Raw genomic sequence first — 26,061 nt, 5'->3', positions numbered from 1 at the left:
TTTTGTCACCCAGCTCCACTCAGATTCTCCAAGAATCTCTCATCGTCTCTACTGCGCAGACACTGGCTGCAATTGCTGCTAGTGGCTGCGCCTGTGATGGGGGTATTTTAGCTTCAAAACCGTACAATGATAAATGGCAGAGCCACACTGTCCACTCTATATACAGTCTATGGTCGGTACCCACAAAAGTAACTAATTCAGTACCCCTCTTGAAGGGAGATCAAAAGAAAGTTGGGTTGGGCCAGCCATAGGCTTTAAAACTTAGCTTTAGAAGCAGATGGGTGATGTCACAGAAACTACTTCCATGTAAAGTACAGTCTAGAATGGTTAAGGTTTGAGTTCCTAGTTTAGGATGTTACAATGCATCAAAAGTGGAAAGTTTCACTGATGCTAAGTGCCTGACTTTATAATGGATGCAATATCAAAAGAAACCGGTGATTCAGCCATACAAAAGGTTTCTGCCCTTTCCATTGCAGCATTTCAGAGTGGCTTGATTGTAATGACTTGTAATGCTATTTATAGCTGTTATTCAGTAATAGGCACAGAAACAATGAGAGAACTTCAGAAGATTCAGCTCATGACTCCTCCATATATGATCCCTTTGGACAAAAGCAGGAGGACAGAGACAGATATAATGGGGAAAAATGAACAATTACTCCCTAAATAACTCTGCTCTGTGCCTTTTAATAAAGCTCATTTACAAGATGGTGTCACCATCAAGTGAACGAGGAACATTTCGTTCAGAGAAGAAGCCACTTCAGACAGAAAGTCAGTCTCATTACATTTTCCGTCACACCCTCATGTCTGAACTGAGAACTATCTGACCCGGTCTCTTTTTTTCTGTGGCACCGGCCCTTTGTCAGCATTGATTAAAGCTTAATGTATTCAAATTCATTCATAATAAGGCTACATGTGCTTTCTCTGAAGAGATCAAATGGTGCAAAAATTACCACAGTTTCTGCTTTCTGGAAGGTTCTCCTTGTTCTCGTGAAGGGGAGATTCTGGATAATGGTTTTGACATTAACTCAGCTTTGTCCTCTTCTACTAAAACCACACTTTCACTCTTGAGTTCGTCAGTCAAACTTGAAAAGATGTCAACTGTCTGCAGCTGTAATCTGAATTTCATACTTTGCTGGTTCACTTCTCTTTCAACACGTCATTCCCACACTCCTTCTCTTTCAGTTTCCTTCTGTATGTCCTTCTCTTTTACTCCCAGCGATAAATATAACCTGAGGAGCGTTCCTGAATCACAGACCACTTAATCCCTGCTTGATTGCCTGCTCCAAGTGTCCGACACTTCACAAGAACAGTGAGATGGATGTATCAAAGACCGAGGAGCACACACAAAGAAACCACCTGTACTTGTGCGTCCTTGAATATTTCAACGTCATCAATCTTATTACTGTTATTTTTTTCTTTTTTAAGGAGCACTGGTGGGACTGAGGGGTGTGTGACATGGTGTTTGGATTGAACATGTGGTGAGGAAGGTGATCACAGAGCTGTTGGTGATAACACTACAGCCAGAATTTTGTTTCAAAGTTTTAATGACTCATTACTGTGGCTCACACTGTAGGGATGGGGACAGCAGTAGTCAAAACAGTAGAAGAAGAAGGAGTAGAAGAATCGACCACAGCAGCAGAAGAAGAGAAGACCGAAGAACTGAGGAAAATGAGTCGTGGGCTCAGGTGGAGGGGTAAAGAAATAAAGTGCCTTTATGCAGTTAGGACTCTTAAAAATTACATATGTTGACCATATATGAGCCATAAGTGCCATAACGCTAATTAGCCACACATGTATTATTTTTGCCCCTGGATCAGAACAAAGGAAACGAGCCACAGGTGTGAATACACCCTTAGTTTTTGACGTCTGAGCTCTTAAAGTGTTGGAAACTAAACTTCAATAGATTTGGTAAGTTTTTGACCTTAAAAGGACTCTATTTTCTTTTTTTCTTGTTGTGTGGGTATGATGGTGGTGAAAACATAAAGGGATTGGTTTCAGGACCTGGTGCTAAATGTAAATCCTTCCTGGGGTGTCATGAGTCCAACTTAATGAAACACCGGTGAAAGGAAGAAGCCCACTTGACAACACCGCTAATGCTCTGCCTTTCTATCCCTACCCTTCTAAACATCAACAGGGCCTTTATGTTGGTGTGAGGGTAAATGAGGTAGGTTTCATCATTAGGCACCAATACTTAAATTACTGCATTATGATGACACAGTTTTTAGATTAATTTCAAGTTAAAATGCCCAAATACTTTTTAGACATGAAAAAATTGAAATGCAGCATATCTGGATGGATAGATGATGAAGTATGTGTTGCATGCATTTTTTGAATGTTGCGGACACTTGCTTAAAGGAGGAGGACTATCTGTTAAGTGTTGACTGTAGTAACACCTTTGGCTGAAATCAGTAGTATTTTCGAGGACAAAGACACCATTTCCCATAAGCACCATCACCTAATGATATATGGACATGAGTAGGGATGGGTACCTTTCACATCTAAAACGATACAGTACCGATGCCAAGTACCTGGCTAACAGTATTGGTACTCAACAGTACCACTTTTTGGTACTTTTTGTGTTAATGTGGTCAAAAAATATCTTTTTTCTAATAATAGTATAAAAAAATGAATTAAACATATTGTTTCTTCAATATTTAACCTTGTAATGCTGTGTTCATGTCCAGCATGGAGAATTGCCTACTTTTCCTCTCCCTCATAGTCACAAAGATGCATTTAGGTACCTAAACATGGTATCTTTTGGTTTTGCTTGAATCAGTACCTGGTACTTTAACTTTTCCTGGTACTAATTAGGTCGGTACCTACCAAAGTACCTAACTCAGTACCCATCCCTAGACATGACTATCACCAAAGCCTACATTTGTTTTGGAGAGCAGATCTTCTCCTTAACTCTGCTCTTCTCTGTTCAAGACTTTTCCCAAGATGCAAAGCAACAAAGTAATATATTTACTTGAAGTTACGTAGTGCTATTGTTTGAAATGTGACAACAATCAAATGTTGTAAACTCAGTTTGTAGTTCAGTGTCCAGGAGGTGAACAGACTAGCTGTGTTCTCGGCTCTATTCCTCACAGCCAAGTGCTCTAAGACATGTCCGTAATGTGTAACATTAGTAAATCCTGGTTAGCTATGTCCTGCCAGTCATCTACCAAGCAGAGCTAACAAAACCTCACTCTTCATTTTATTGATAGACTTAAGTTTGAACAGATCACTGCAGAATAACTGGAACTGTTTTAGCCCGTGCTCTATCACCCTCCTGTTAAATTTTCCTCTGCTCTGACTTTTTCTTTTTGTCAACCCCACTCCTGTGTCCACAATTACTACAAATAAATCCAAGAAATACTTTTCCTCAAGAAAAAGGACAAATTTTACTTCTTACTGTTAACTTCAAGCATGGTGTAGCCAATGGGACTTTGGGGTCTCTATGATGAAAAAAGTAAATGGATTGATGTTATCCCAGAGAAATATGGACCTGACCACAGATACTGAGAAAGAGCACTAAAAAAATACCAGTTTTGGAGCTGGTAAACTCATCATATGTTATTGATCATGAACCAGAAAATACAGAATAGGAGGACTGTTTCAGGGTCACCTTTAAAGTCCTCACAGAGCCTGTAATCAAGTCTTGAAAGTGGATTTTAGTGTATTTCATTCTTCCCTCTCTTCCCTGCTCCCATGCCCAACCCAAGCACAAACTTCTGTCTGGTTTCTCTTGTAGATAAGACATCATTCCTCTTATCGAAACACTCCTCACTGAGCATAACCAAAAAGCTTTTATGATATGAACCGTGTGCTTCACATCCTGCCTCAGTCGTCTTGTTTGTTAAGGAGCAGGACGTCGTAGATAACCACGATACATAAAGGAATTATTAGTGTACGTTAGAATTTATGTCCAAGTGATTTCATTACACCAGGATTTGTTTCTTATGTAAATCAAATATCTTCTTCAGAATCCCCCTGGAGCACTTTGGTGATTACGTCACCCTTTGTTAGCAAACAGAGCAGGGCGGTGCTAAGCTGGTGAAACACTTCAGGGGAGAGGACACACTCCGGCTGACAGAGCACAGGACACACGCTGCTCTTCTTCATGCTCCTTAACACAGGTGGACAAACACTTGACGTGCTCAAGTCACAACTATTAGCCTGCTTGAGGCATGTTTGAAGCATGTACAGAAAAACTACATTACTGTTTGTTCAATAATTTGATGTGCTTTTTTTAGCTATGTGCATCAAAGGGTTAACCAGTGTTTAGGAGCTGTACATAGGTTTTATCACATGAGAAACAGGCAGTGTCAGGTGTAAATGTTCTTTATCTATCCATGTGACAGTGGCAGTGAAAGGGTTAATCAGGAATAATCCATCATTCTGTTAAGGGGGTTGCCAGGTCTGTGATTAGGGGTGCAAGAGGGACTGGCAGGGTGCAGACAGCCCCATTTACTGCTTGAGTTAACAGGGGGAGGAGATAAAAATAGGAAAACACACGACAACAGGATGAGCCATGAAATGAAGCGAAAGAGGAGAAAAAAATAGAGCCAGTGTCTAAATTTAACATCAGATATCTTTGTCAGCACAGGAGTTGTTGAGAGACGTCTGAATGTAAACACACACACACCTTCCTTCAGTTAATATCGACTAGCAATGATGGAGAAGACATATCCCAGCATGCAGCGGGCTCCTCTCGGGGAGCAGTCAGTGTCATTTATAATTAAGTGGCGATGACTTATGAAAATAAATAAGTTATATACAGATACACATGGACGTGTGCAGTGCGGCCAGGCGAGATGACATTTACTCGGCTGTCTGCAGTAATGAATACTCTGTTACAGGAGGGAGGGGGTGGAGGGTTTTGGGTGGATGAAAGGAGCAGAAAGATATTAAAGTGAGACTAAATCCTTTTGTCTCCAAAGTGCAAATGGACAGGATGTTCTCGTTTTGTTGCAGCAGTATTTATTTTGACAAAAAAAGCACTTTCTCTCAAAATCCATCTGTCCTTTCACTTTCTGTGATCTCTGCTCTTTAAGCCTGCAAAAATCTGAGTTTCCTTCTTTTTTTGTGGGGAGCTTTGTTTTGTCAATTTCAGTTTCCTCTAAGCTAAAAGTAAAACATCTTTTTGCTGATCACATCCAGCATTAGTGATGCCCAATTTCATACAATATTGAGCTGTTCAGAAATGCTCCAGTTAACAGCATTATTGATTTTTTTGTCTTCTTATAATCAGTGGCGTGGCGTGGGGATTTTTTTTGAGGAAGCCAAGTGAGACAAAGCCTCTAATCTGTATGATTTTTAGGGAGTGGGGTACATAAAAGACTTTGTTGCAGCTTGTATATCGCTTTTTCATGTAATGGAATGACCTGTTAGAGCGCCCAGAGAGCGCTCATTTTACTTACTTTGAACACCAACACACGCCCTTTCACTCTCCCACCCTCACTCACTCATTCACACGCGTACGTTGTCCTCTTGACTTAGCTTAAATGTCTTATTTATTTACTCAACCGCCCACTCAAACGCACAACCTGCCGCTTCATGCACACTGCTAATGTGCTAATCTCGCTGATTTCATTCAGTGGCTCGATGATGATTCTGTCATTTGATTGGTTTGAGGCCAAAGACGGGGTGGCTTCCCTTGACATGGTCTTGGCCAATCACAGGTGAGCAGTGTCATGACCGCAGCCTCATCTGATTGGTTAATCATTCTTTTTTTTTTTTCACCAAGGGACGCCAACTCAGCTTGGCTTCCTTGCAGGCAACAGTGTGCAGTATCATATTTTCACCACTCATTCACAGCATAACATTTAGGAGGGCGCTGTTTTACACATCGTAAAATGCTCAATAAGTAGAGGAGAGAAATAAGGAGGAGATGACAGTGACGAAACACGGAAGAAGTATCGAAACTGTTATAAAGGAGTATTTTCATTAAAACACAGCTACAGTCTGAAAAAAGTGAGGAAGCATGGCTTCCCTTGGCCTCCGGGAGAAAACGCCATTGCTTATAATACTAAGAACTAATTTTACGTTCAATTAAGTTGACCCTAAAATTATTACTTTCAACTAACACAATACATTTACATGAGATCAGTCAACATGATCAATTTAATCTAAGTCAATGTTTCAGCTGGGATGAAGAAACTCCTCCCACGAGCAAATATACTCTAAAAACAAAGAAAGCTGACACATAAGACACATTTTTGACCAGAGGGTAGAGGAACTTTTAGTGGATTTCTGTGCTTCATTGTTTCTCTGCATTTCCACCATGGGCCAAAGACCTGGGCAGACTGAGCAAATAGGGTTGGCCATGTATTGTAGAAAAAAAAGGTAGTTGCAACACACTATCACACCAGTAGAGGGCAGTAATAAAGCAGTTAGCCTGTTAGCGTGGAGGATATTTAGCCTGTGCTGGTTTCATCATACTTTATTGTACTGCAGATGGATTTGATGACACTTGGAAGGAGACAAGTAGGAATGGGTGTTGATAACCAGTTCCTGTTAAGAATCAATTAAAAATGATTCAATCCATCCACATCACTAGCCTTTGGGCTCAATGATTACCCTTTTTACATCACATCACATCACAGCTGCTGGACCTCACATCGACATCTCCTGATGTCCCACACGTCAATCATGCTCGTCAGTCAAAAGAGGAATTTTCTGACACAATGGCGGAGAGACCAAAGCTATAAAAAAGCTTGGCTTCACTTTACCAACAAGCACACCAACAGAGCGCAAATGTTATTTATTCTTATTTATTTACCTCCAGAGATCTAGGATCCAGTGATCACGTGTGGAGGTTTTGATACAGAGAACCTGTAAAGCCTACTTTTGTACACAAGAAATTCACAGGAGGAAATGATAAAGGAATCGACAAAGAATCTGATCGATAAGCAAAATCAACAATGGCATTGGTATCAATAAAATCTTATCAATACTCATCCTTAGAGACATGTGCAAGTGACAAAGCCATCACAGGTCAAAGCCGTTTCAAAACAGCCCAAAAAAGTCAAACAGACTGGACTGCTGCATCATCAAAAGCATGAATACAGCAGAGATGGAACGCCATTTGGGATCCTAATTTCACATTTTAAAGCCACCAGAGGAAGCTTTGCACTATCTGAAACACATACAGTTTACATCCCCCAGCCTCTGTATTCAGCAGGTATGCACTTACAGCATGATGAGGTATATGTCTCTTTCCAATTTGTTACATAATACGCCAAGAATGTAGATTTTTTTTTTTTTTTTTTTTGCTCAAAGCTAAAATGAAGAAATATTTTTGATGGACAGAAACTAATTTGATTCACCCCAAAAAATTAAGGCTGCAACGTGTGGAGGTTTTGATACAGAGAACCTGTAAAGCCTACTTTTGTACACAAGAAATTCACAGGAGGAAATGATAAAGGAATCGACAAAGAATCTGATCGATAAGCAAAATCAACAATGGCATTGGTATCAATAAAATCTTATCAATACTCATCCTTAGAGACATGTGCAAGTGACAAAGCCATCACAGGTCAAAGCCGTTTCAAAACAGCCCAAAAAAGTCAAACAGACTGGACTGCTGCATCATCAAAAGCATGAATACAGCAGAGATGGAACGCCATTTGGGATCCTAATTTCACATTTTAAAGCCACCAGAGGAAGCTTTGCACTATCTGAAACACATACAGTTTACATCCCCCAGCCTCTGTATTCAGCAGGTATGCACTTACAGCATGATGAGGTATATGTCTCTTTCCAATTTGTTACATAATACGCCAAGAATGTAGATTTTTTTTTTTTTTTTTTTTGCTCAAAGCTAAAATGAAGAAATATTTTTGATGGACAGAAACTAATTTGATTCACCCCAAAAAATTAAGGCTGCAACTAGGGATGGGTACAGAATCCGGTGCTTTCAGAGGTATCAACCAAATTCTGTCAGTAGTACAGAGGACTAATTCACGTAAAATCAAATAGTACTATGTTAAGGTACCTAAACGCAACCTTGTGACTGTTGGGGAGTGGAAGAGTAGGCGATTTTCCATGCTAGACATGAACACAGCACTGCAAGTTTATACATTTGACAAAAAATATGTTAAGTTGAAAAACTTTGAGATTTTATTATTTCACAAATTTATATTCATTGCCACATAAACACACTAAAAAGTACCGAAAAGTGGTACAGTTGAGTACAGATACCGATTACCAGGCACCGGGCATCTGTACCGTAATCGTTTCAAATGTGAAAGATACTCATCCCTAGTTGAGGTGGGCCTTTAATTTCTCTGATAACAGCTATAGGTGGCCAGCTTGAAAGTCAAGTTTGCCTTTGCCTTAATCATGGATGTTTTGACTTGATATCCTCAAAGAAATATGAAAAAAATGTGTGCTAATAGACAAACGAGTGACTTAAACCATCATTTTTTTAATCCAGGCCGTAAAAATGTTAATTTTAGCTGTAAAGATAAGACTTTTTGAATGTGTGTGTATGTAGTTTACAGTGCTTCTGCGGCAGGCCTCAGGTGGACACTTAAGGAACTGCAGTTTTTACCACTTCCTGAATTTCTTCATGTTTGACACCAGAAGTTGCTGATTGATTGAACCCAAACGGGACTGGTTATGTTTTTTTTTTGTTGTTGTTGTTGGCACTTAACTGAAAAATCCACGACAACAAAACCTTACCAATGGCCCAGGTTTGGAGGCCTGAACTGAAACAAATCCTAAACCCTGTACTATAGTCCAAGAACTTAGAGCAGCATTAACTTGGTCTCAGTTTAGTAAAAAAAAGCCCCAATAAAAGATCAAAAAGAGTGAACTGAAAGCTTGCATGTCTTATCTTTTAAATCTGTAAGCCTCTTACCCATTACTCTAAGGTGAACTTATCTTTCAGTCTGAACATTTTGAGTTTTAGGGGTGATAGTTACGGCCAAACAAAAACTAGGATGATGTGACTTTAATCTGTCAAACTTTTAAAGTGACACATTTACCATGCAGCATCTCTCTGGAGTCAAACACCTGAGGGGCTCTCAGGAGGGTCTAGAGACAGCAGCCGACTCCCCAAAGACTTAAAAAAAAAAAGTCTACAGCTCACTACTATTAAGATAAATCATTTTCCAAACTGGGGCATTAGAGTGGGACAAAGTTGTGTCTGACCTGAGAGTAATAATCATGTCAAATAAAAGAAATGCATGACTGGTGTTAGAGCCCTGAGGAAACCAGGGTGTGGTTTTGATTAGCGTTTTAACCTACTTTACTTTTTATCAACGATCACATCGAAAAAAAGACACTTTCATCCTCAAATGTATGGATCTAAATGCCCCCACACACCACATGGCTGAGTGGATACTTTGTTACATTCACTGTGGGATATTTATTGACGTGTCACCTGAGCAGAGCCACAGAATGAGTGAGCGATCAGTCTGTTCTACTGTATCAGTGTACTAACTCCATCAATCATGTCCTCCTTTATGAACCCTACGAGGACCAATCAAATCTCCCGATCCGCTCTGCAGCATGAGGCCCGAGGCAGCTGATGACGAATCATCTGCTCTTCCCGTCTCCTGACAGAGACACCAGTGGATTTGTCTCAATCTTCTCCTTTATGACGGGATGACAAGTTGTCATTTGGAGCGAGCAGGTGGCCCTTTGTCTGTGATGATCTATTGATTTCGTCCTCTCCTTCTCTGGCTTGACTTTTCCTTCTCCCACTTGTTGCTGTTGTTCTCCCCTCATCATCGCCTGGAGAGACGGAGGGACGAGCAGCTGCAGCCAGCAGAGAGGATCAAACAAAAAGTCAAAGAAAGATGGACGGGAACACAAAGTCCCAGATTGGAGCGGCTGTTGAACTGTTGGGCTCCATCTTTGATGAGGAACTTCAGGCGTCTGGACGTCTCCTTTCAGCCAGTGTTCTCCTCTGTGACTTATCTATTATGGATTTCCAAATCCATCAGTTTAGCATGAAGAGATTTAAGCATCAAGTGTGTGAGGAACATTGCACAATGCAGTTGGAATTAAACTGCTATTAAACTGAACAAAATAAATCCTACAGTATAGGGACACCTACTGTTTGTAGGGTGTAAGAAATTAAACACTGTCAGCGACGACCTATAAATGAACAGTCACTGTTGACAGCTGCAGTTAGCTTTTTACACTTTGAGACATCACAGAGAGATAAAAGAGAACTAAATAAAGCTTCATGATTAAACATCTCTGTCTTTGTCCCACTCTTTAACCCCCCAGAGCTGCAGAACTAGAGGCGGGGAATAATATTCATACCCCAATACATCCCGATATTGTGACAAAATATACATATTTCAACTCTCAATATCCATAATTTTGTCAAAGTAAAAATTCATATTTAATGTGAGTTAAAGGTACAATATGTCTTCCGCACCTCCACTGCAGTAGATGGCGCCGAAGAGCTACTCTGCTGTATGTTGCCCATGTTGCATAATAAAATAATCTTCAATTTTATTCAAAATTAAGGATGGACCAATTATGGGCCATGCCGATTATCAGGGCCGATAATTGGCATTTTGAGGCATATCGGCATCAGCCATTTTTTTTTACCCAACAGCTGATAAGAAACTAATTTAAAACTGTGTTGTTGCAGCTCTGATGCAGCCACTCCACTGTCTGCAGTCACTACTCAGTCCCCAGCATTGTCCCACCCACACTACTATCTGATTGGTTACAAGCAAAGCCATGGCTCGGGTAAGAGCCAATCAGCAGTGCAGTAATTACAGTTATTGCAGTTGCACTGATATAAAGTTAAGTGTTGGAGTGTCTATGGTTCAAAATTTTGACCTCAATATTTGCACTTTGACCGCAAATTAATACCGGCTTCAAACATCGGTTATCGGCCTCCTTGACAACAAATAATTGTTATCGGCCTTGAAAAAATCCATATTGGTCTATCTCTATTCAAAATATTTTGTTCCTAAACTTGATGATGTTTTGACGCTGTAAACATCAATGTTTTCTCTCTGTTCTTGGGTCAGTTAGTTTAAAAACATTTGAAGTTTAAATTTTACAGTGCTGTAGACTAACAAAATAGTTGTGTTTTGCACAATATTAGATTTTTTATGAGTAACATTGGTTACATCAAGTGACATTTATCAGTTTCACCAACTGACCACGTCCTTCACCCAATAATTTCTTTGCAACATTAGTCTAATGTCAGAGTACTTTAAGTGACAAACTTGACACACTTAATGTTTTCAAGTTCAGTTTAGGAAAAACTGCATCTGGCTTTCTTTATTTTAACCAAAATAAAATAGAAAAGCTGGTTTTAATCAAACAGTTAGAATGTGTAGAATATTGAAACATATCACAATATTGCGATATCGTGATGCTACCGTATCGTAACCCAAGTATAGAGATGTATTATGAGGTTCTTGCCAATACTCACCCCTATGCAGTACAGTAAGTCAAAATGCTGTAGTGTTAAAAAAGCAATAATCTTACTTTGTTCTTCAGTTCTTGTAGCAAAGTGTGAGGCAGTGTGGTTATAAGTTTGACCTACTGCAACATGCATCTCTTTGCAGGAAGCACTCTATTGATATGGATGGTAAACAGATATAAACTAGATCAAATCTGCAGCCACAAACAGAGATAAAGTGATGAAGAGAAGGCCCTGCATGCTGCCATCAACATAAATTGAAAAACACATCCTTTAGCATGAGGGACACGTCCTCCTCCTACTTAAAGAGATTCTTCACTGAACGAAAAGAAAGGATCACTACAAAGACAGCTTCAACATGGCTCCACTCATGAATGAGTTGCCATGAGATTCCGCGACTTCCACTTTGCACCACTTCCTGTTCGACATCGATGAACCTGAACCCAAATATTCTCATACAGCACACTTTTCATTTGTTCCCTCAGCGCCAGTTTACTGTCTTACATGCTCCTGCTCATCTGCATCCATGTTGTGCATTCTGTGCAAACATGCTGCTCCCACACGGACAAACAAAGTCTCAGAGCAGCTTACGGGTGTGACCAAACAGACGCCAAACAACCAGAGCAGAGGTTGTCATGTTTACACACACACACAAACACACAATCTGTTATCTAATTTGCAAATTGCAGCCTTTTGTGGGGTTATGTAGCAGCACATTCTCACATTATGTTTGATACTTAAAGAGGGGGTATTGTGCTTTTAGAGGCTTGTTTCAGCTTCATATGATTTACAGCTCAAAATAATCTCAATCTTTCTTACACTGGTGGTTTAGAAAACCTTGTTTCAGCTTCTGTCTGAAGCACTTCATTTTAGCTGCTGTCTCTTTAAGACTCCCTGCTCGACATACCCCCTTTCCTCTGATTGGTCAACCCTCTGGAGGCCTGTCTTGGGCAGGACCATGGGCAGACATGGGTGTTTGAGCCCCAAAAAGATTATTATGGAATGACTTCAACATTTCACCAAGTCTTGTGACATTCTCGTGCTATTTTTTAGATCGGACAGTTTTGAAAAGTATTTTGAAAATCAGGAAAAAAACAGAAAAAAGTTAACAATTCTGAATTTAAGAATTAATGAAGTAAACTTTTTTTAATTGTATTCTAAACTATTCTATTGTATCTAAGAATGTTACTTTATATACATTTTTAAGATATGAGAAAGCAGAATACCCCCTCTTTAATTTTCAGCCCCACTCAGACTACATTTCTCAGATATTCAGTGTGATGTGTTTCCACTTACCTGGAGGCCCGTGAAGTTTAGCTTTCTTCACTGAAAAAGAAAAGAAGAAGACACAGATCAGTCACACTGAAGTAAAACTTTCCATTAACAAGAAAATACGTTTTTTCTTTCCATCTTAACTAGCGTGATAAGAAAACCGGGTCAGGGTTCAATAGGAAGTGAGTTCAAACAACAAGAGATGCAACAATGTCTCCAAACAAAGTGAAAGTGAAAGCACTTCTTATTTAATCTCATGTTAATGAAAGCAAAACAGACACATTTGAAAATGGAGTTTTTGACATTTTCAACGTATATGTGGTCTGCATATCAAACACCAAGATGTAGATGTAAAAACTCCCCAAAACTTAGGATTTGTAAGAGAAATACTCTGGAAAAAAAGCAGTGGGATCTAACAAACACCAGCCCTGTGAGTCTGCAAATGCCAGAGTGTCTCAAAATGCCAGGGTGTTCTGGTTTGGGGCTACAAAGTGACTCACTGGTATCGATCTAGCATTTGATTAAACCCCAGGAGGTGTGTCAGAGTCATTTTACCACAGAGCTGCGTAAAAGTTCAGTGCATTTCAAGCTAACTGGGTTATTTAAATCAGATTTAGATGCATATTCTCCAAGAGGGAGATCGATATGTTTATTCAATCTCAGTCCAGAGGAGTGGGATGTGATAAGAGAGACAGACACAGACAGGGAGAGATCGTTAACAGGTCATTTGTCTGAAGCTGTCAGCGCAGCTCGGCTTGTGTGTCGCTCGTGCCAGCTTGGCCGGGGATCAGAGGAAACCCGGTGGCCTCTTTGGTTCAGAGCCAAAGATAACACCTGTGTGAATGGCCTGACACTGAGACTTCTCTTCAGCGTTGCTCTTTGTGGAGTGTGAAATAACCAGTGTGGGTATGAAGGATGTGAAGGGACATGTGCTGCATTAAAGCGTTATAAATCCTGCAGGAGCTGTGTGAGGACACTGATCTGTTTCAAGCTTTAAAGGTTTAATTTCCAGGCTCATGAAGAGTTTAGTTAGCATTTGTGCAGTGATGTCATTGATCCCAGGACGGCAATTAATTGTTTTTGGTTAATTGGCGATAAAGGTCAGAGTTCCAGCAGCATCACCGAAGCTGTTAGGGATGTGCTGTCTGACTTTTATTCAAGCTGAGATGGTTTACAAGCCTCATGGGAGCGTTTTTTTTTTTTAACTCAGCAGCATAAAACTTATGATTTTATGACACCCTCTGAGTTTTACGTCTGTGAAAACAAAGAGAGGGGTTGTTCAGGCTGCCTTTGAGGCTGAATGTAAACCATCTCAGAGAAGTTTAACGTCAGTGTGAGGCGAACAGATCTGAATTTATTCTGAGTGAGGAAACTCTCAGATAAATAAAATCATCCTTTCATTGTTTAAAAATCAAACAAACCACTCACCTAAAATCATTTCCTTTAGTTCCTCTAAAGGCTTTATCGAACACCAGCTGGGCAGTCACTGTTTCTGCCAACAATAATGACTAAAAATAGAAACAGTCAACTTTCTGTCTGATGGTCTCTGTGATTCACTGGCTCCTGGAGAGTCATAATTCATCACTGTGTACCACCTTTAAACAATATGAAACAATGAAAACAAGAACACACTAATCACATATGAGCTTAAACTGACATTAAATTAGTGTGTTCTTTAAATACAGTTATTATCCCTGAGATTGGCCGAGAAATACTGGTTAGACGCGCCTCACACTTCCTGATACATTATCATGCAAACCTATTTCACACAGTCAAGAAAAACTATCCAGATTTTTGACAATCAACGAGAAATTTTCATTTTTGTTTCAAAGTTTTCCATGTACTTTTCATTTGAAAACTACCCCCAATATAGGATCAATCTCATCCAGCCACTATGTAGCTTAAAAAAAGGTTTCTCTCAGCATCAACCAAAGACTGTGTAAAAAAATGGACATCATCCATGCTCCCCCTGGTGGCTGGCTGCAGTATAGGTCAAAAAATCAATCTCCCCAGCTATTCCATTTGGCCTTTCGTCAACTTTAAAAAATTAATACACCTCGTAGAAATGTTTCTCACATCCGATTGTTGTGGTGGTTTGAACATATAATTTGGCTGTCTTGTTTGCTAGTCCTATTTTTTCTTAAAAATTATGTTTTCATTAGTTATAAGAGGTTAAAACAAGGTTTTACGTCACATTTTATGATGACTGACTGCGGTGTAATGTGTTCTAAAAGCCAAATCAAAATCAGAATCAGATTTAAGATGATGGCCAAGAAAAGCTTAACTGCTGTACTTTCACTGTGGTGGAACCTCACCTAGACCAGCTAAAGTTACAAAAAGACACAACAATGGAGGGCGCTGTATTAGACATGCTGACTCAGCCTAGCTTTTGCCCCCAACAACAGGTGAGTAAAAATCTAGCCATCATGTAAGATCTAAAAGTCACTGTTTGTCGAGGATCTGCTTGAGGCTGGCTACAGTCATGTATACACCCAGCCATAAAAACAGACTTTTACAGCATTAAAAATCAAATTTACAGCCTGGTTCAAAAAATGGCTTGGGTCTAAAACACTGATTTCACTATTGGCACACACTGTACGGTGAGTGATTTTTTTTACAACTGTGGTTTAGAAGTTATTAGGCTCGTTTGATTTTCCAATGAGAGGAACAGCTCAGGTCACATGACCGCCGGGGGCCCTGTAGCTGCCGAAGAAAAATATAGAATTATATATGCATATTGAATTTGGTTGAAATGGGCTTTATACACCCTGGTTTATACTTCTGTGTCTACTTTTCGCTGTTGGTCCATGTATACACGTTTTACCAAAGACAACCACATCACTGATGGTCAGAGGTTTCCCTTTGGCTCCGCCCATTTGTATGGAATACACATTGTATGGTTGTGTAAGTGCATGGAATAAAATGTGATTCTTTGAAAAAAACAAAACAAAAAAAAAAACGTAGCATGTGATTAGTAGTCATAAATGCCCTTACTGACCCCATTACTCGAGTAATATTTTATTGCCTCCAGTCACACAACTGTGCAAGAGCCGCGTTTGGCTACAAAACTTGAACTCATACAGCGTGACCAAGCTTTCTGTCTTTGCATAACTGAATATACAAGGTGGGGAAATATTTAACAGGATACAAACCTATGACTTCTCTGGCCACTGCTTCAGCACACAGAGCCAGATTTCAGCAAAAACAACTGTTTTATGGCAGCTATGGCAACTCTCTAGGAACATGCTACAACACTGGAAGCAAAAGCACATTTACACCTGCGATATGTCAGTCAAGAAAAGTGGTATCCGGAAATACTCTGGAAGTTTAAGATATGTGGCATTAAACTATCTACTTATAGAAATACACATCACATCAATTGCTAGCCCTATTAGCACATGTCGCTGTGACAAAACCAGAGTGGAGAAGATAAGCCTGCTAATATCCAAAATGGTAATTAGAGATATGCTCCCATTAAGTTTAGTAGAAGGTGAAGGCTTCAGAGCGCTGATGGCGTTTGTCGAGCTGGAGTACAAGCCACCGCCACAGAAAGCAACAGCTACAGGGGTGGAAAAAATGTATGTAGAGACTATGATTACAGTACGGGGGCCCCGTGTCTGACAGACCCTATTTATGTAAAAGGTAAAAAATGAATAAAAATATTCAGTGAATACTTAAGTACTTGTCTATTAGGTATTAGAGTAGTCCAGAACAGGAATTAGTGTAAATTCCCATCCCTGGAAGCAGAGGGGCTGTAAGAGGCCCTGCAAGTGCACTGACTCATACAGGTTTGGCATGAAAGTGGTATACACACACACACACACACACACACACACACACACACACACACACACAAAGAGAAAAAGAGAGAAAATTGGTATCTACAAATTTAATCCACTGTTGTCTGGCTGAAAATCTAGCTGCGGTCTCTAAAACTAAAAAAGGACACATCAGACAGGGAACACAAAAATTGTTTTGACATAATTTTTCCAAAGACAAAACGTTTGTTTACAGTTAAAAATGAGCAAAAGAAAGAAAGTTCATTGCTTTAAAAGGCAAAGAAAAACGGCAGCCAAGCCAGTCCTTCTTCTGACAGGGTAAATAGCCACCTGAAGTGTAGGATTTTAGAGTTGCACCTGCTGTAGTTAACTACTGACAGACAAAATCAGACATTCATTTTTCATCATTTTGAGTTTTTGCCTGTTTAGCTGGAAAAAGACAACCTTGAAAAAAACTTCATTGAATTTACAGTCGGAGCATTTTTATCATTTTAAAGCCCATCTTTTTTTGTTTTGATTCAGGAAATGACACAAAGGTCAGTGTCACATTTCAGTGCCAGAGGAGGTCAGCGTCCCTGTGGGCCAGAGGGTGGGCGTCCGATCAGAGCCAGTAAAGCAGGCCGCATATCAGACACGTGCCCGTCACGACGATTGTATGACGGCTGCGTGCTGCTGATGACCGTGCGGGGCTGAGTTGCCTGGTGGGATAATCCCTCCCTGCTAATGCCCTAAGCAGGGCTAAAATCTAACAGACCCTGCTGCATTGTACTGTGGAAGGATAATAAGAGAAAGGAGCAGAAACATTTTGACTGACAGAAACTAAGAGCAGCTGAAGTTTGACCTTCTTGAGCGTTCAAAGCTTTTCATGCTGCTTTGAAGGTATTAGGAAACAAATGAAAAACAGAAAACAAGGGATGTTTATGCTCATGTGATGAGTCATGGTGGGATTAGACCTGCTGTGCTGGGGGGAATTATTATGTCATACATATATCTGTAATATCTGTGAGTCTGCAGATGGACAAATATTTCATTTTGGGGATTTTGATTGTCAGCACGTTCCTGTCTCATTTAAGACTGTTCTCTCTGCATGACACTGAGCTGTGTGACTGCAAAACTTGAGCTTATATGACTGATTTGAGGTTGTTTTGATGTGATAAACTGGAATTTTAACAAGATTTCAGATAAAGAAAGTCAAGAGAAGACTCAGGTCTCAGATCACATGAGGTTTTGATCAACACAACGTGAGTTGACCGACTTAAATGCAGCTTACAATATCTCGCTCCGGAGTTACAAGATTGTTTCCCAAGTTTGAGAGACTGATTCAACAGGTAAAGAAACAAGGCTCACATTTTCCACAACCCATACCATCAAACAGGATCCAGTATTTCACAAAAATTACCCATGGATTTTTTATCTCCAGATTATAAACTGTGCACATGGATTAGTAAAAAAAGACAACAGATTTGCACTGGGGTCTTGTTAATGTTGTTACATCAGAGAAGTTTGGAAACGTATTTATTTGTGCAAGTCAATTGTCTCTGTAGTGATGTGTCCACTGCATGTTAAACTGAGACAGAATTGAATTGATTAATTTTTGTCGCTGATGTCTGATGTATAACATCAGGAGGATCAGACCCTACCTGACACAACAGGCCACCCAGCTTCTGGTACAGGCCCTTATGATATCACGCATTGACTACTGCAATTCCCCCCTAGCAGGCTTCTCTGCGTGTCCAATTAAACCTCTGCAGATGATCCAGAATGCAGCAGTATGTCTAGTTTTTAACCAGCCCAAAACAGCACACGTCAGCCAGCTGTTAATCTCTCTTCACTGGCTTCCAGTTGCAGCTCCAATCAAATTCAAAGCTCTTCTTCTGGCTTACAAAACATTGACAAGAATGGCCCCTGCCTACCTGGGGTCCCTCATCCAGGTCTACCCTCTTTCTGACCCACTACGCCCTGCTTGTGAAAGATGCCTGATGCTCCCAGCCTAGCGCGGCTCCAAATCACTAGCCAGACTCTTCTCCTCTGTTGTGCCCAAATGGTGGAAACAATCACGTAACTTTATACGATCCACAGAGTCACTTTCTACTTTGAGAGATGTCTGAAAACTCATCTGTTCAGGGAACACTTGTGCACTTAATCTGACCCTTCTCCTCTTTGTCCTCAGGGATAGAATGATAAGTCTAAGACTCAGCTCATATGTTTTTTTAGCACTACTACTCAATGTTGTTGAAGTTTAAGTATACTGTTGCAGCAATTAATTGTGGTTTGTTGGCTTGTTGATTATTGTACCCCCCCGCAAAAAAACAAAACAAACAAAAAAAAACCTTGCACTTAATGGCAGCACCTGCAGCCGAATTACTTGTAGCACTGTTGTCGCACTAACTAGGTTTTCCTTCTGTCTAAATTCTTGCTTGTGTTCTACGTCACTTTGGACAAAAGTGTCTTCTAAATGAAACGATAGAACTGTAGATGTGCCTTTTTATAGGAGGTAACAAAGTTATATCCTGGTAAAAAAAAACATTATCATACTCAAGAGCCATTTGCACAAGTTCACACTTCAAATATCTGTGGAGGGAGACACATAACCAACCAGCAGAATCTCTGAGTATTTTTTCATAGAAACAAGAAAAACATTAAACCTAGCATGTTCTGTGTCATACATGTTCACTTCTCTACTGCAGTGATTCATCAGACCTTTCAGCAACAATCATAGTTTCTAATATTACAAGCCAAACTGATAACATGTCATTTACACCGTATGCTGATGACATTCTTCTGTTCTTTAGATTGAGCCTCTGACTGTGAGCACTTAACAGCAGCTCCAGTGACTCTGGTTTAATCTCTTTGAAGTGCTGTGTGAACCTGTGCCTACACAGCTCAGAGGGGGAGATAACCCCTCATTGGTGAAGTACAGACAGTTTCCAGCTCCTGAAGACTTACGTCAATGCAGAGAGAAACGACACCCTTGCTTGTTCAGTGGGAGTCTACAACGTATGGAAAGTATTATCAGTGCATTAAATTGACTTAAATTACTCTCTTTCTGTATGGAATGACTGATAATCACAAGAGATAGGTACAGCATTAGATAATTTTACAGGTATCAACCGAATTCTGTCTATAGTAACGAGTATTGGTTCACAAAAAAATCAAACGATACCATGTTTTGGTACCTAATCGCATCCTTGTGACTGAGGGAATGGAAGAGTAGGTGATTTTCCATATTGGACATGAATGTAGCATTGCAACACTGTATATTGAGGAATAAATGTTAAAATGAAAAACTTTGAGATTTTATTATTAAATAAATTAATATTTATGACCACATGAACGAAAGGACCCCTCCATTTGTGAGCTACCACCTTATCGTGGTGGAGGGGTTTGCGTGTCCCAATGATCCTAGGAGCTAAGTTGTCCGGGGCTTTATGCCCCTGGTAGGGTCTCCCATGGCAAACAGGTCCTAGGGGAGGGACCAGACAAAGAGTAGCTCACAAAGACCCCTAATGATGACAAACAGAAATGGTTCAGCGTTTCCCTTGCCCGGACGTGGGTCACCGGGGCCCCCTCCTGGAGCCAGGCCTGGGGGTGGGGCTCGATGGCGAGCGCCTGGTGGCCGGGCCTACTCCCATGGGGCCCGGCCGGGCACAGCCCGAAGAGGCAACGTGGGACCCCCTTCCCGTGGGCTCACCACCTGCAGGAGGGGCCATAGGGGTCGGGTGCAAAGTGAGTTGGGCGGCAGCCGAAGGCAGGGACCTTGGCGGACTGATCCTCGGCTGCAGAAGCTAGCTCTAGGGACGTGGAACGTCACCTCTCTGGCGGGGAAGGAGCCTGAGCTGGTGCGCGAGGCTGAGAAATTCGGGCTAGATATAGTCGGTCTCACCTCGACACATAGCAAGGGCTCTGGAACCAGCCTTCTCGAGAGGGGTTGGACTCTCTTCCACTCTGGAGTTGCCGCTGATGAGAGGCGGCGGGCAGGGGTGGCGATACTCATTGCCCCTCGGCTCGGTGCCTGTACGTTGGAGTTTACCCCAGTGGACGAGAGGGTAGCCTCCCTCCGCCTTCGGGTGGGGGGACGGATCCTGACTGTTGTTTGTGGCTATGGTCCAAATAGCAGTTCAGAGTATCCACCCTTTTTGGAGTCCTTGGAGGGAGTGCTTGAGAGTGCTCCGTCTGGGGATTCCCTCGTCCTACTGGGGGACTTCAATGCTCATGTCGGCAATGACAGTGAGACCTGGAGGGGTGTGATTGGGAGGAACGGCCCCCCCGATCTGAACCCGAGTGGTGCTTTGTTGTTGGATTTCTGTGCTCGTCACAGATTGTCCATAACAAACACCATGTTCAAGCATAAGGGTGTCCATATGTGCACCTGGCACCAGGACACCCTAGGCCGCAGTTCGATGATCGACTTTGTAGTTGTGTCATCGGACTTGCGGCCGCATGTCTTGGACACTCGGGTAAAGAGAGGGGCGGAGCTGTCAACTGATCACTACCTGGTGGTGAGTTGGCTCCGATGGTGGGGGAAGATGCCGGTCAGACCTGGTAGACCCAAACGTATCGTGAGGGTCTGCTGGGAACGTCTGGCAGAGTCTCCCGTCAGAGAGAGCTTTAACTCCCACCTCCGGGAGAGCTTCAACTGTGTTCCGGGGGAGGTAGGGGACATTGAGTCTGAATGGGCTTTGTTCCGTGCCTCCATTGTTGAGGCGGCCGATCGGAGCTGTGGCCGTAAGGTGGTTGGTGCCTGTCGGGGCGGCAACACCCGAACCCGCTGGTGGACACCAGTGGTGAGGGATGCCGTCCAGCTGAAGAAGGAGTCCTATCGCGCCTTTTTGGCGTGTGGGACTCCCGAGGCAGCAGACAGGTACCGACAGGCCAAGCGGAATGCAGCTTCGGCGGTTGCCGAGGCAAAAACCCGGACATGGGAGGAGTTCGGTGAGGCCATGGAAAACGACTTCCGGACGGCTTCGAAGAGGTTCTGGACCACCATCCGGCATCTCAGGAGGGGGAAGCAGTGCACTGTAAACACTGTGCTCAGTGGGGACGGTGCGCTGCTGACCTCGACTCGGGATGTTGTGGATCGGTGGAAGGAATACTTCGAAGACCTCCTCAATCCCACCGGCACGTCTTCCTTGGAGGAAGCAGGGTCTGGGAATGATGGGGTGGGCTCTTCCATCTCTGGGGTTGAAGTCGCCGAGGTGGTTAAAAAGCTCCTCGGTGGCAGGGCCCCGGGGGTGGATGAGATCCGCCCAGAGTTCCTTAAGGCCCTGGATGTTGTGGGTCTGTCGTGGCTGACACGACTTTGCAACATCGCGTGGACATCGGGGGCAGTGCCTCTGGATTGGCAGACCGGGGTGGTGGTCCCTCTTTTTAAGAAGGGGGACCGGAGGGTGTGTTCCAACTACAGGGGGATCACACTCCTCAGCCTCCCTGGTAAGGTCTATTCGGGGGTACTGGAGAGGAGGGTCCATAGGTTAGTTGAGCCTCGGATTCAGGAGGAGCAATGTGGTTTTCGTCCAGGCCGTGGAACTGTGGACCAGCTCTATACCCTCAGCAGGGTCCTCGAGGGTGCATGGGAGTTTGCCCAACCTGTCCACATGTGTTTTGTGGACTTGGAGAAGGCATTCGACCGTGTCCCTCGGGGAGTCCTGTGGGGGGTTCTCCGGGAGTATGGGGTGTCGGGCTGCTTGTTACGAGCCGTCCGTTCCCTGTACGACCGGTGCCAGAGCTTGGTCCGCATCGCTGGCAGTAAGTCGGACTCGTTTCCAGTGAGAGTTGGACTCCGCCAGGGCTGCCCTTTGTCACCGATTCTGTTCATAACTTTTATGGACAGAATTTCTAGGCGCAGCCAGGGTGTTGAGGGGGTCCGGTTTGGTGACCTCAGGATTGGATCACTGCTTTTTGCAGATGATGTGGTCCTGTTGGCTCCATCAAGCCGTGACCTCCAACTCTCTCTGGATCGGTTCGCAGCCCAGTGTGAAGCGGCTGGGATGAGAATCAGCACCTCCAAATCCGAGTCCATGGTCCTCAGCCGGAAAAGGGTGGAGTGCCTTCTTCAGGTCGGGGACGAGATCCTGCCCCAAGTGGAGGAGTTTAAGTATCTCGGGGTCTTGTTCGCGAGTGAGGGAAGGATGGAGCGAGAGATCGACAGGCGGATCGGTGCAGCGTCTGCAGTAATGCGGACTCTGCACAGGTCTGTCGTGGTGAAGAGGGAGCTGAGCCGGAAGGCAAAGCTCTCTGTTTACCGGTCGATCTTCGTTCCCACCCTCACCTATGGTCATGAGCTTTGGGTAGTGACCGAAAGAACAAGATCGCGGGTACAAGCGGCCGAAATGAGCTTCCTTCGTAGGGTGGCCGGGCTCTCCCTTAGAGATAGGGTGAGAAGCTCGGCTATTCGGGAGGAGCTCGGAGTAGAGCCGCTGCTCCTCCGCGTTGAGAGGAGCCAGATGAGGTGGCTTGGGCATCTGGTACGGATGCCTCCCGGACGCCTCCCTGGTGAGGTGTTCAGGGCACGTCCCACCGGGAGGAGACCCCGGGGCAGACCCAGGACACGCTGGGGAGACTACGTCTCTCGGCTGGCCTGGGAACGTCTTGGGATCCCCCCGGAAGAGCTGGCCGAAGTGGCTAAGGAGAGGGAAGTCTGGGCTTCCCTGCTTAAGCTGCTGCCCCCGCGACCCGACCCCGGATAAGCGGAAGAAGATGGATGGATGGATGGATGAACGAAAGGCAAAAAGCCCAGAATCGACCGACGTGTTTAAAAGTGCTTTTCTAGATTCATAGTGCCATTGTTCACACTCCCATGACAGGTTAGCATAAGTTTGCATGTCTCTCACTACTTCCTGCTCACCTGTTCACTGTCAGAATTAACACAAAGGTGAAAAAAAACTATTTTTGGATGTTATATCTTGCACTGGTAAGCAGTAGTGACCCTCTTTAGCTTTCTAACACTCCTTTTTAACAATTTTACAAACTTTCTTCTGAAATTGTATGATTCTGCGATATAACTGAACAGTTTTGACTCCCGTCCACTTGTTCTGAAAATATCCTCCTGATCCTTTCTCTCTATATACAGCACATTCACTGATTCTTTTGAAGCAGCCCTCTAATCTTGTGTTCCTTTAATATAACTCCCTCCACCTTATAGACTCGCTGAACAGCACCAGGGGCAGCAGACCGGACTCACTGGCATGGACCAAAGTGGTCATTACAAGCAGCCGGACGCTGGATCTATTTTTAGCTCCACTCCTTCGGCTCACAGAGGTTCTGAAAGCATGGAGGCTGGCAACCTGGTGGCCATGTCATTAACACCCTCTCACTTCAATTAATGGACAGCCCCTGCAGACCTCAAAAGGCAGACATCATGATGTGTGTGTGTTTTTGCTGTCTGTGTGGTTCGGGAAACTGAGATGTTTCAGGATGATAAATAGAATAGAATAGAATAGAACAGAATAGAATAGAATAGAAATGTATGTTTTCTATAGTGGTCGTCCCTCCAACAGACCTGTAATCGTAAACATGTTTAATATTTATGGTTCCTGGTCAGACAGCATGTGGTGGAAACCCCGCAACAACCAGTGAGAGGTCACAGGTTGATCTTTAAGCCCACAGGCGTACTATCCTTCCCGTCAGTGCGTCAGAGTGCTGATGATATGGAACAGCATGTATAGCTCACATCACTGTAATTACAAACTAACAGATTTCTCCTCCTGCTGCGCCCTCATGTCACCGCGCTAATGTGCCAATTAGAGACGCCTTAAGCAGTCCAAGAGGGAAACACTTGGAGGGGGGCCAGGGATGGCGCTTTGTAGATGATGTGATGACCTGCACACACGCACACTCGATTTCACCCCTCCTTCATCTTTAACCTTTTCTCTGTGAGCCCTTTAACAGCTGTAGTTTAGTTCACATCATTTATTTCTACACGTATGCTTCACAGTGATTGATTCCTGGAAAGAAAAACTTCTTCTTTGATTTTCTAAAAGTACAAAAAGGAGGAGTTAGGTCACAAATCAATTAGAATTTTAAGAAGAGAAATGGTTAAACATTTCCAGTGGGTTGAATTGTCTGTCAGTCATGAAACTTAAAAGCAATTTGGACAAAACAGGCCAAATACATTCATTTGCCAATTCATGTTAAAATATGAAAGAGAGGGTATTGTGCTTTTTTAAGTCTTTAAACTGTCCTTTCAGTGCCCCTGTAGTAGCTTTACATGATTTAAAGCTTAAAAAAAAAACATTTTTCTCATTCTGGTGTCTTGTTCCTGCCTTTTTTTCTGAAAAGCTTCATTTGAGTTGCTGTCTCTTTAAGGTTACCCATCCCCTCTGATTGGCCAGCCCTGTGGAGGCCTGTCAGTGGAAGAGCTGTCGGTAGACTTGGTGTTTGAGGCCCATACCTCCGACATGTCATGAACCAGTTATGAGATCCTATGTCACGACCTCATCGTTTCAACAAGTCTTGTGAAAATTTTGTGTTAATTTTCTATTTTTTATTAATTTATCACTTTTTTTTTGGAACAAACTGCTTTGAGAAGTTTGAGAATTCTGCAACATATGAACAAGACAGTATCTGAAGCCTGCAAATGGACGGACATCCAGAAATGTTATATCTTCATATATGTCCGTGTTTGAATTATGGAAAAGCATAATACCTCCGTGTTAAAAAATCAAAAAATCTGTCAGACATAATTTAGAGAGACCCCTTAAAAAAATGTTAGAAACACAGATTTAAAGCTCGAAGCTCAGTACTGGTTTCATTATACTGTAAGTTAACTTCAGAGGGGAAATAAAGCTTTGCAGACCCTGTCTAACACAGAAAAACAGTTGTTTCCCACATTTCTTCCCTGGTTATCCAATAAGAGGAAGTCTCTTGTGTGAGCTCTGTATGTATCTGTGAAATGCTTTATTTTTATCACTGTTTAATATTTGCAGTGTAAAATTCATCAGAACACGTCTGAGGCTTCAGGAGAAACTGTTGTAGATCAGTCTAATACCAGGAAGTACTGTTATCATAAAAGAGGGGATGAGAAAGAGGAAGTGAATTCAGTGTCCCACGTGAGCCACATCGTATCACACAAACACACACACTAACACAACTATAAACACACACACACACACACACACACACAGAGGATGGCAGGAAAGCAGCAGATGGCCAGAGGATTATTCCCCCTCTCTCCCCACCCCCCTCTCGCAGACGGCTGTGGAGATTTTCTGAGTCTGTCATTCCAGCACAGTGTGCCGGTGTGTTCACTGACCTGCTCCGTCCTCACCTACTCCACTCACCCGTCACATGTGGTGGCCTGCTAAACGCGCTCAATTAACACCTTCAGAAAGACACAGCAGGCCTACAAGATTACAACGTTTAAAAAACCTATCAACCTCTGTGTTTGTACAAATAATTCTGACTCTTGTTCCAAGATGAGAGATGATTTCTTCACTTTGTGAACTTTGTGCTTTTAAGTTGCTTTTTATGAATATCTTATGATGACTGCAAATAATTAAAAACTCTGACTTTAGAATTAGAAACAAGTTCAGAACAGTGCCAATCTGAGCTAACCAGGCCTGTGACCATGGTTTTATTTATGAGCTTTGAGTCTTATTGCTTTATTATGAAGATTTCACTTGTTTG

General features: G+C 42.6%; 1 protein-coding gene across 1 annotated transcript in view; it reads right to left on the bottom strand.

The window, feature by feature from the left end:
- unc13ba (unc-13 homolog Ba (C. elegans)) overlaps nucleotides 1-26,061 on the bottom strand; it is a 224,964-nt gene that overhangs the window by 192,610 nt on the left and 6,293 nt on the right. The window contains exon 2 of the mRNA XM_074669684.1: nucleotides 12,683-12,712. Coding sequence (XP_074525785.1) covers nucleotides 12,683-12,712 — 30 coding nt within the window. The remainder of the gene's footprint in view (nucleotides 1-12,682; nucleotides 12,713-26,061) is intronic.

This window comes from Halichoeres trimaculatus, unplaced genomic scaffold (genome assembly GCF_033239565.1).
Source record: "Halichoeres trimaculatus isolate MK-OKI-2021-1 unplaced genomic scaffold, fHalTri1.1 fHalTri1_scaffold_5, whole genome shotgun sequence".
Classification (NCBI taxonomy): Eukaryota; Metazoa; Chordata; class Actinopteri; order Labriformes; family Labridae; genus Halichoeres; species Halichoeres trimaculatus.
The sequence above is the reverse complement of the archived record's forward strand: the minus strand, read 5'-3'. Positions and strand labels throughout refer to the sequence as shown.